The 10,352-nt window shown below is 46.3% G+C and overlaps 1 protein-coding gene across 1 annotated transcript in view; it reads right to left on the bottom strand.

Annotated features, from left to right (window-relative positions):
• Nucleotides 1–6,481: 6,481 nt before the first annotated feature.
• Nucleotides 6,482–10,352, bottom strand: part of LOC106808421 (1-phosphatidylinositol 4,5-bisphosphate phosphodiesterase epsilon-1-like) — a gene marked incomplete at its 5' end in the record, with an annotated part of 26,575 nt that continues 22,704 nt past the window's right edge. Inside the window, 2 exon segments of the mRNA XM_014811139.1 lie at nucleotides 6,482–6,968; nucleotides 7,721–7,861. Coding sequence (XP_014666625.1) covers nucleotides 6,751–6,968; nucleotides 7,721–7,861 — 359 coding nt within the window. The 3' untranslated portion in view covers nucleotides 6,482–6,750.

Raw genomic sequence — 10,352 nt, 5'->3', positions numbered from 1 at the left:
TGAGCGCGCGGCGATAGAGAAGAACGAGAGAGAGAAGAGTGAGGATAGTAGTGAGAACGAGAAAGAGAGAGTGAACGGCGCGCGATGAGAAAGATGAGAGAGAGAGAAGAACAGAGAGAAGAAAGAGAGCGAGAGAGAGAGGACAGCGATGCGCCGAGAGAAGAGGAGAGAGAGGAGATGAGACGAGAGAGAGAGAGAGAAGACGCGATGAGAAAGAGAAAGAGAGAGAGAGAGAGAGGAACGAGAGAGAAGGTGAGAGAGAGAGAGTTAGCGTGATCGAGAGTCCAAGAGCGCCTGATTGAGGCGAGTTGTATGCCGTGCTGTGGCGAGAGAGCAGAGAGGCGGGGGGCGACAACAACGTGCAAAACGTCGTTAACGTGCTCTACTTTATTTTTTTGTGTGAGACGGGACAAGACGTTGAGATTGTGTTCTATTGTCCATCTAACACGCGTGCTGCACGGGTGCGACTAACTTTATACCGTATATATTATACATAACGACGTTCGGCGCCATCTTTATTGTCAAGATTTTCTTCATGTTGAACGTTGCGTTGTTCCTCGTCTCTTGCTATTTTACCGGCTTTGAGAGCGCGCGCGCGCCGTCGCGCTCTCTTTTTCTCTTCTCCGTTCATTCTGTTGACTGTCTCTCTCTCTCTGGTCTCACTCGTTTCTCGCGTTCTTTTTCACTTTTGCTTTATCCTCTTTCAGCACTCGTGATCCGGGCTCTGCCCTCTGGCTTCTTCCTATCTTCCGCGTCGCGCTCGTCTCTGCCGCACGCTGTGTGTGTGTTGTGCGTGCGTGCGCGTCGCTGGCACGGCGCACGTATGTGCACCCGCACTTTCTCTTACCGCGCTGTTTCGCCCTTAATGAATTTTGACTCCTTATTCTTTTCATGGCTTTCGGTTCCACTCATGTCATCGAAGAAACTTCGCATTTCCTTTCATCTTTTCATGTGCTTTCCCTCTCGTTCATTCCGCGCATGGACAGTTTTTCTCGTCGTCAATTTTTATTCTCAGTCAAGTAGAAAAAAAAAATAAAAAAAAAAAGAAAACCGAGCAGGCGCCCTCTATCGATAACTAAGAAATCTTGATATAGAGCTTCTACTGTCTCACGACTCGTATATGATAACTCAAATAGTAAACAGTTAATGACGTTTTACTCATTTACTATTTTATGGAAGACTAAACAATTTACCACGTCGACTCCAATAACTTGCAAACGCGACCGATACAGATTTCGTTCGATTTTTGGCCAGATAACGATGCTTTTCCGAAAAAACCTTATTCTCTATCTGAACAAAACCCCAAGGTGATTTTCATTAAAATTTCACATCGGTGCATTGCTAAATCAATTCATCTTCTTGGCGTTCATCCGCTTTGCGATTATTTGAACATACATAAGCAAAACTTCGAAGGCTTTGCTCTACTTACGAGATATAGATTTCGCCGAAAAGTCGCATCTGAAAAACTAGTAACATATTTGAATTTGAAGTCGTCATCATCTCGATGGATTCATAGTTCAGCTCGTTCGTTTCGCCTGAAGCCCAACGAATGACGCGCCCAAATAAATATTATGAAATGAAACTCCGGTAACATCGATTTTCGGGAAAATCTCAAGGAACGCCTTTTGAAGGTACAGGTCTTGCTTATTACACTATGACCTCGTGACCCTCCTGTTCAGGATCACTTTGCCTTATTGAACAGCAGCCAGAAGTCGAACAAGCGAAAAATGAAGTTGTTGATCATGAGGGAGATTGGATACCCACAGTTAAATGTCACGTCCATACCAAGTACTTCCACCAACGGCCGCTGGCATCGCGTGCAAGAGTTAGCCTGTGGTAGTGGCAGCATGATGGTGCCGTGCGTGCGTGCGTGGGTGCGTGCGGTGGCGTGCCTGCGTACGTGATATGTGCTTGCGAGCGTGTGAAATCGTATGCATAATACGTCTGACTTGAAAGTATGCTATACGGCGCAAAAAAAAAAGATTCCACGGCGACCCAGACTCGCGCATGCTTGATTGCGCAGCAAGGATTTTATTTCAGTTTACCTAACTGTCATGTATTATACTTGTTACAAACCAGTAAAAGATAATCAGCAGATCGCCAGCTTACAAAACATGGCGGCCAAGTGTATCTGTATAACATATCGATACTTAAGAAGAAAATGACACGTTCTCTTGCTACCAGTTCAAGACACGCGTCTTCTCTCTACGCTCTCGTGTCTCTCTCTCTCTCTCTCTCTCTCTCTCTCTCTCGCTCTCTCGCTCTCTCTCTCTCTCTCACGCGCACACACCAAGACGCGACGCCACCACGCGTCGCATCACTTAAGCTACCCTTGCACGACGACGAATAGGAGGGCGGCGAGAATAAAGAAAGTGCGTTCCCGCTAAAAATGTGCAAAACATTATTATCGTCGTGTAACAATTCCTAAAAACCAAGGCCACGAAGTCAGTGCCAACACTCACACATTTACGAGTTGGATAATTAATAAGCATCCGAAACCACCGACGCAGATGACTTCAGCGGACGCGATTGACTAAAAACGAACTGAAGCGGAAAAGCAGCAATCGTCATCATCGCATCTCATCACCACGACAAAACTCTTAACCAAAAAAACAAACAAACAACAACAATGACAAAAAACAAAAACCAGTGAGACTAGTTTTACCGTATTCGCATCGCATTCTATAGTATCATTCCGTAAGCTCTCAGACTGTAAAAAAGCAAGCGGCTAGCCTTTAAGCTTGGCTTGCCAGGGTACCGTCGGCCAACCACTAGTCATACACGCACGTACAAACGACGCAAGATACCTACGCGAAAACATCGAGCGATCGCCCATTAATAGAAAAATCCTGCGGTCAGAAGCAAAAGCAAGAGCAGGCTATGTGTGTGTAAGTTAAGAAATCGAATACGTGAATATATATATATATATATACACGTTCTACGTTAGTTGCACCTGGGGCGTAGCGGGCAGACGGAGCGAACACCACACGGCGAACATTACCGTGTGAACAAAATAACATGAAGCCGTAAACGCGCTGATAATATCCAGGGTCGCATTCTAAAAAAAACTGCATTCTCAAAGTAGTTATGACGTCATTCGTCGAAAATGTCATTACCTTTAAAGCGAAGCGTCGCGCGCAAAAGTTAGATGACATTTTAGACTTACGATAGTCATAGACATTTACGATATTTCGGAAAAACGGACCTCCCCTGTAGATAGTGATGAGGATGCAACTAAGTTTATACGACAGCAGTCACAGCACGAATGTCACCCGACACACACACTGCCGGATGGCAATCTCTCCAGCAGTTACAAAATGCGTGTGTAGTCGGAAGAAACCCACGAATAACAACAACAACAACAACAACAACAACATCAAGAACACGGCATTTACCGCAGCGAAAAGGAAATTCGGGATTCAGGCATCAATAAAAAAAAATTAGCATGTCTGCCTTGAACATTTTAGCGACCACTGACAAACCTACCACTGACGACCGACCGACCGACCGACCGATTAAGAATATCTGAGGTCTGCTTACACTGTTGCTAATATAAATACGTCCACCATGAACGCGGAAGAAGCACCCTTATCAACGAAATGAGCAGCGAATAGACGTTTTAACCCTTACCAGAAAAAAAGTTCCAGCATACTAACGTTCGATGTTCAGACAGGTAAACACACACGAGAACGAACGAATCTAACACCAAAACCGAAAGAATAAATAAATACAGCATATAGAATTGCATCGTCACGGACCGTGTGCGATGCAATCAGCAAGTCACAACATCAAAAAACAAAAACCACAACACGTACGTATCAATACCATGTACACGCGAGGCTGTTCAAAATAAAGTAAAACCACGCAAACACTGTCCACTTACATGGCCGCACAAGCAGAGCCTTGTAGCCAAGACTATCATGTGCTTTTGGTTTGTTCAGCGATATGGGTCTTTTCCCAGCGTCAATCCCAAACTCGCTCCATGCTGCCAGTGAGGAAACTAACGATAAAACTTAATCCTCTCAAATATATAGACATTTTAATGTCCAACCTAACGACGAAATATGTCATATTTACAAAACAAGCTGCCACATAATAACTTAAATATTGACCATCAAGTAGAAGTGAGAAAGAGACTGAGACAGCATAACAGAGTATGAATGCCTTGGTTTTGCACCGACAGTCGCATCGACCCACATGCTGCAAACTAGCTCGCACACATTTCGCTCACATCACTTCCTTCCCGTCGCACACACGCGAACAACTATAAAATAAAGCGCGACCGAATCACACCGCGAAACAAAAAAATCTCATTCTCTATACAATATATATCATCAGATGCGATTGCGACACAAATGAAAACGACTAGACGGTGCGTATGACGGGGGACCCACACTGAAATCAGAAACCTTCTATCAAACTATGATATGTGATAGAAGAACCCCGGTAGAATCGTGCCGCGTCGGTGTTTAGTGGGATCTCGGGTACATACTCCCCGCGTTAACACAGACCACCACTCGAACCGTTACACGTGTACGTTAAATAAAAACTACATGCATCGATATCTGGAGAACTATATTTAAACTCTATATACTAAAGCAATATCATCGTAAATATAGTCGCATTGAAACGGGGAAAGAGAAAGCATCGCTGCAGTACGCTAGACATGTCGCAGAATTGTTACAAAGCTGACTCTAGAAATAATAATGCACAGAGCTTCCGCGTGATCATAGAATTATACAAACACATTGAGTTTGCATATATCTATGGTGTGATCAAGCTTTCGCAGATCTGTGTGATAATGCGTATCAGTAGCACCCGCAATGAGGGGTGTGTGTCCGCAATACAACACACGACGCGTGAGGTGTGAGAAGCATGTTTTGAAATCTAGCCGAGGGAATTAAGCGCAATTATTGCACGCACGCATCGCTACATCTATATCGGTTTTATCACACGACTAACCAGTGTTCTGAGACACATCCACTAACGCAACCCGCTAAGCAAGTGAGATGAATATCAATAAAGCTGTTTTGTTTCGAAGCAAGAGTTGGCAGCAGTGACTCCGTGCTATGCAAAATCCACAACTCGTCTATATCTACAAGTTAATTACAATTACAGCCTATGTATATTAAATATATATGTATATATATATATATATATATGTATGTGTATATATACTATACAAGCGATGCCACTATTATTAAGGTGAATGTTCAGTCCAGGTATATAGAAAAAGACGTGTTTTATATGACTCGTTAACTTAACAGCAAGTATACACAGTGAGATGCTACAAATAATGCAGGCGTAAATGCACCTAGCCACGAAGTAAAGATATACCTACTTCTATGCAAACTTTACAACCTCCGTTATTCTTACGGTAGCGGACCGTACCGCGTACCAAGCAGCCAATCAAACTCCCACTAAACTATCACGTGGCCAGCGCGAGCTTCACGCGACCAGCAGCGAGAAAAAACTGTAATGATACCTCGAACCTGTGGCGCCATCTAGCGGACGTCCGGAATACAAATAGCGTCACTAGCTAGAAAGCATCAAGACTCTATATACGGCTTGATGAGAACTGTTATTATCGCTGGTACGGCGAGCACGTGTCCACGAAACACCATCTCTTCACGTATCTCTCCGCGTATCTCCTCTTCACATATCTGTTTGTATGTGTCTTCAGCATGATCTTAACACACGCTGCTTAACACACGCAGCGTTGCCTACAAAACGATCGGTCATTATTATGTAGGATTCACTGCCGACTCTGTCGTCCACGCGACGACGGTGACGTCACCAAATAACGTCGTCCGTCTGCACTGCCTCTGATATATATATATGTGCAGCGTCAACTCTCCGGACATTACCGGTGAATTCGTGATGTGTAGCCGGTGGGCACAGAGGGATATAGGTAGGCACGGTGTGCCAGTCTCACAGAGTCACAGTTACAACATGCACCAACAGTCGATGATATATTTGTTCCTCCTGCACGTCTCCCTCTTGCTCCTGGGTCTTTCCTGGCTCCCCTCTCGCTGTCGTGATCTGCTGCCTTTCTCTCGAAAAGGCGTTTTGAACGGTCGCTCACATTAACAGGACCCAAGGGTAGACGACACGCACGCAACTGAAACAGCAGGAAGTGAGGGCAGGGCACGCCCTGCTACGGTCCCCTCGCACACCCCCAAATAATCTCAGTTCTCTCTCTCGTCGCTTCGGTTTATTTCCGTCCGACGTTCCATTAACACGTGCGTTCCATCCGCGGACGATCGTGTTCCGCCATCCGACGACGACTGTGACGACGATCGCCACCGCTTCCGATTCCAGGTCGCCGAGGAGGGACACGGTGGCGCCACCTGCCCTCCTGCACCACTCGCAAACGAAAGTGCGGAAACATAAAAACAGGGGACCTTGTCGCGAAGCATCGCCAGGGGAGGGAGGGGAGGGAGGAGCCGCAACTTCACGTTGGGGGGGGGGGGGGGGGAGGGAGGAGCCGCAACTTCACGTTGTCATCGTTGGGGAGCATGCGGCGTCGGCGCCGCCGCGGTCCACGACCCCATCCTCATCGTCACTTTCGCATCTCAAACTTCTTCAGTGAAGAATGAAAGCACGAGCGGTGACACGGCCGACGCACGTACGTACGTCGCGAACGCTCCGCGAGACGAGTGCGCGGAAATGCGAAACAAACGAGACCACGTCGCGCGAAGCGTCGCCGGCCCCAGGGGAGGGAAGCATGCGCCGTTGTCGACGTCGTCGTCACTTCCACATCTTGAACTTCTTCAGCGAAACCTTGCGCAGCTTCTGCATCGACGACGAGCGCGTCGACTCGCCGCCAGGTGGCGTGTCGGGCACCGACGCCTCCGGCAGCGGGTCGTCGCCGAGCTGGAAGGCTACGTGCGGAGTCTCCGTCGTGTGGCTGTCGGCGTCCCACGTCGGAAGCCCCGTGTCCATGCTGCTCCGACCCGTAGGCTCCTCTGCGAGACGGGAGACAGAACGGATAAAATTATTCGATTGATTAAGTCAATTGCGATGACGAAAAATGATTTTATTTCTCTGCGTTAGCCGAGAGATAGAACAGACGAAGTTAATCGATCGATTAAGTTCATTGCAATGATGAGAAATGATTAAGGTTAATTGCAATGTATGGACCAACGTATCGTTAGGTGTCGGTATAGCAGGGGTAGATAATGACAAATCTATCAAGTTGTCATTGTCTACCACTGAGTATAGGTATATAAACGTTGAATAATATTCTCTTGAAAATGGTGTACGAAAGTATCGTTCAGGAGAAAACGAGGACTAGATATACGTGTGTATATTTTGACAGGTATATGAAGACTAGCCTTAATGTACTCTTGGAAATCGTGGACCAATACATTATTGAGAGGAAAATTTGGACTTGACAAATGTTGGTGTTAGATATAGAGCAGCGTATCAAGACTAGCTTTAATATACTCTTGATGTTGTGAGTGATTTTCAGTGACTGGCAAAGCTTGTATTCCGTTTGATCCAGTTATCAACATAATATATGAGGACTATTTGATTATTTTGCTGGCATTTTGTATTACGTGTGACAAATAAATTACACTAAAAATACACTTACAACACTATGAATAATGAAAACCATGATATATAATCTAGTACTCTATGTTATTAAAATATCTCGTCTATCTTTACTCTTCAAATGTAAGTTGTGTAATCCATAAACGTGATAAAATCCACTCACCTTCTGTGTCTTTGAGTTTGGTTATTTTGAGTACTAGATCCTTGTCTTTGGCTTGTTTTTTGGGTTTGTACAGCTTGTCAGAGAGTCGTGGCGGTGCCTGCCTCGTAAGAGGCACAGGTTTCCTACTGAGATATAATCGTTTGCGGTTGCCCTGCGACACTGGCATAATGACGCATGAGTAAATTTACATTAGGTATACACTGTTTTTCACAGAAGAACATTTGGGCGAAAGAAGTGTTTCCTACGGAGATGATAATCTGGCATGGAACGACATGGCAAATACCAATGAAGTGATATATGGTAGCAGTGAGGTACGATTTCACAGAAAACATATTGTGTGAAGAATTGCTTTTCTCGCGTATTGAGCTATACTAATCGTGGCCTCCTCCTTGCGACATGGCAAACTCTTCCTTTCACCAAATGAGTTGATCACTTACTGTCTCAGTGCACTTCCGCTATTTTTTTATGCGTCCTAGTCCTTCGCTGCATTCCAGCAGAAAAAATTTGTACTAGCCAAGAAATTTCTTCTGCCTTATTCGCTACTCGCAGTTACTACTCCAATCTTGCCTATAAAGCGCATGTGTTTTTAACTACCTCGTCGTAATGAGTAAAATTTATCCATAGGTAATATATACGATTCACGCATAAACAAGATTTGTGTGAAAGTATTTCCTATACCTGAGACTACTTCCTCTCTCAATCCATCTGGCATTCGCTCCTCCAACATAGCAACTATCACCCATGCGCATTGTAATACTCTCTTACCACTTAGGCTACGATTCACGGAAAACATATGAAGAAGTGTTTAAGTACAAGGAAAGCAAGATGCTGATAATAAAGATCTGACATTTTTGTGAAGAAGTGTTTAAGTGAAAGAAATATGCCGTGGCTGATGCTTATATTGCTGATGTTGCTACTGCTGCTGCTGCTGCTGCTGCTGCTGCTGCTGCTGCTGCTGCTGCTGCGGATGATGCTTATATTGCTGCTGATGCCTATGTTGCTACTTCTGCGGCTGCTGTTGCCTTTGTTGCTGCTGATGCTGCTGCTGCTGCTGCTGATGCCCATGTTGCTGCTGCTGCTGCTGCTGCTAATGCCTATGTTTCTGCTGCTGCTGCTGATTCTGTGGATGACGCTTATATTGCTGCTGATGCTGCTGATGCTGCGGCTGCTGTTGCCTATGTTGCTGCTGATGCTGCGGCTGCTGTTGCCTATGTTGCTGCTGATGCTGCTGCTCTTGATCATGCTGATGATATGCTCACAAATTTGCGCGTGCGCACGCACGCATGCATGCACGCAGGCACACAGGCACACATGCACGCACACACACGCAGGCACACAGGCACACATGCACACACACGCATGCATGCATGCACACAGGCACACATGCATGCACACGCACGCACGCATGCACGCAGGCACACAGGCACACATGCATGCACACGCACGCATGCATGCACGCAGGCACACAGGCACACATGCACGTATGCATGCACGCAGGCACACAGGGACACATGCACGCAGGCACACATGGACACATGAGCAGGGGTGTAGATAGTGGGGGGGGGGATGAGGGGGATGCATCTCCCCACTTATTGACGTGGGGAGATGGCGTGTACAATCATCCCCCCTTACTTTCAAGAGGAAAATGGGGGATTCAAAATTTTCTGGGGGAAGACCCGCATACCCCCGCCTGTTTCTTACCACCCTCCTCGAAAACCTGCATTGGCCACTGTCGAGCGTAACAAATTGAGCACCCCCACTTCTAAAATCGTTCCGCGGCGCCTGTAGAGTATTTTAGCCTAGGTAAGTCTGCACTGGTAACTCCAGTAAGGACATGTACATAGCACAGATTTGGTAGTCCCCAAAGATAAAAATAGTCAACTCAACAGTGATGTTATTGTGATGAAGATTGTTTAATAGTGCTGCCTCATAGTGCCTCAGGAAATTGCATCGATGAGGTGCATGTTACTTTCAACAAAATCCCCGGCCCACCCCTAAACAGGAGGGGGGCACGCCCTGAAGGAGGAAAAATCCTGATATTCTATGATAAAAATGTCCAAACTTGATTGCTTTTAGATTGCAACTTTTTAACAATTCCACACAGTGGGAGGGGGTGGGAGGGGGACACCCCCTCCAACACCCCTCCCCCCGTGAGCTCGCATGATTCGCCCCCCCCTACAATTTTTCTTCTGGATCCGCCACTGGTTGTGTGTGTGGAGGGGGGTGCGTGTTATTAAACCTCTGGGATCCAAAGAAAAAATAATTACAATTACAATATCAATTTTTTTCAATTCCCTCAAAAACGGCAATCTTGAAGGTTCTAAATTGCTATCCTAGAGCTTCCGGGGGCTCCGCCCCCTGGACCCCACCCATTAAGGGCTTTGCACCAAGGCGCTCGGGGTGTGAGCTACTCGCGCACATGCACTCTTCATATACATTGCGATGGAAGTAACAGCGAAATCATCCCCCCACAACTGAGGACCTGTCTACGCCACTGACACATGCACGCACACGCACGCATGCATGTAGGCACACGCATGCATGCATGCACGCAGGCACACAATCACACATGTGCGCGCATACACGCAAACACACACACACAGACACACACACACACACACACACACACACA

This window comes from Priapulus caudatus, unplaced genomic scaffold (assembly GCF_000485595.1).
Source record: "Priapulus caudatus unplaced genomic scaffold, Priapulus_caudatus-5.0.1 Scaffold275, whole genome shotgun sequence".
Lineage (NCBI taxonomy): Eukaryota > Metazoa > Priapulida > Priapulimorpha > Priapulimorphida > Priapulidae > Priapulus > Priapulus caudatus.
Note: the sequence above shows the minus strand (reverse complement) of the source record. Positions and strands in the feature narration are given on the sequence as shown.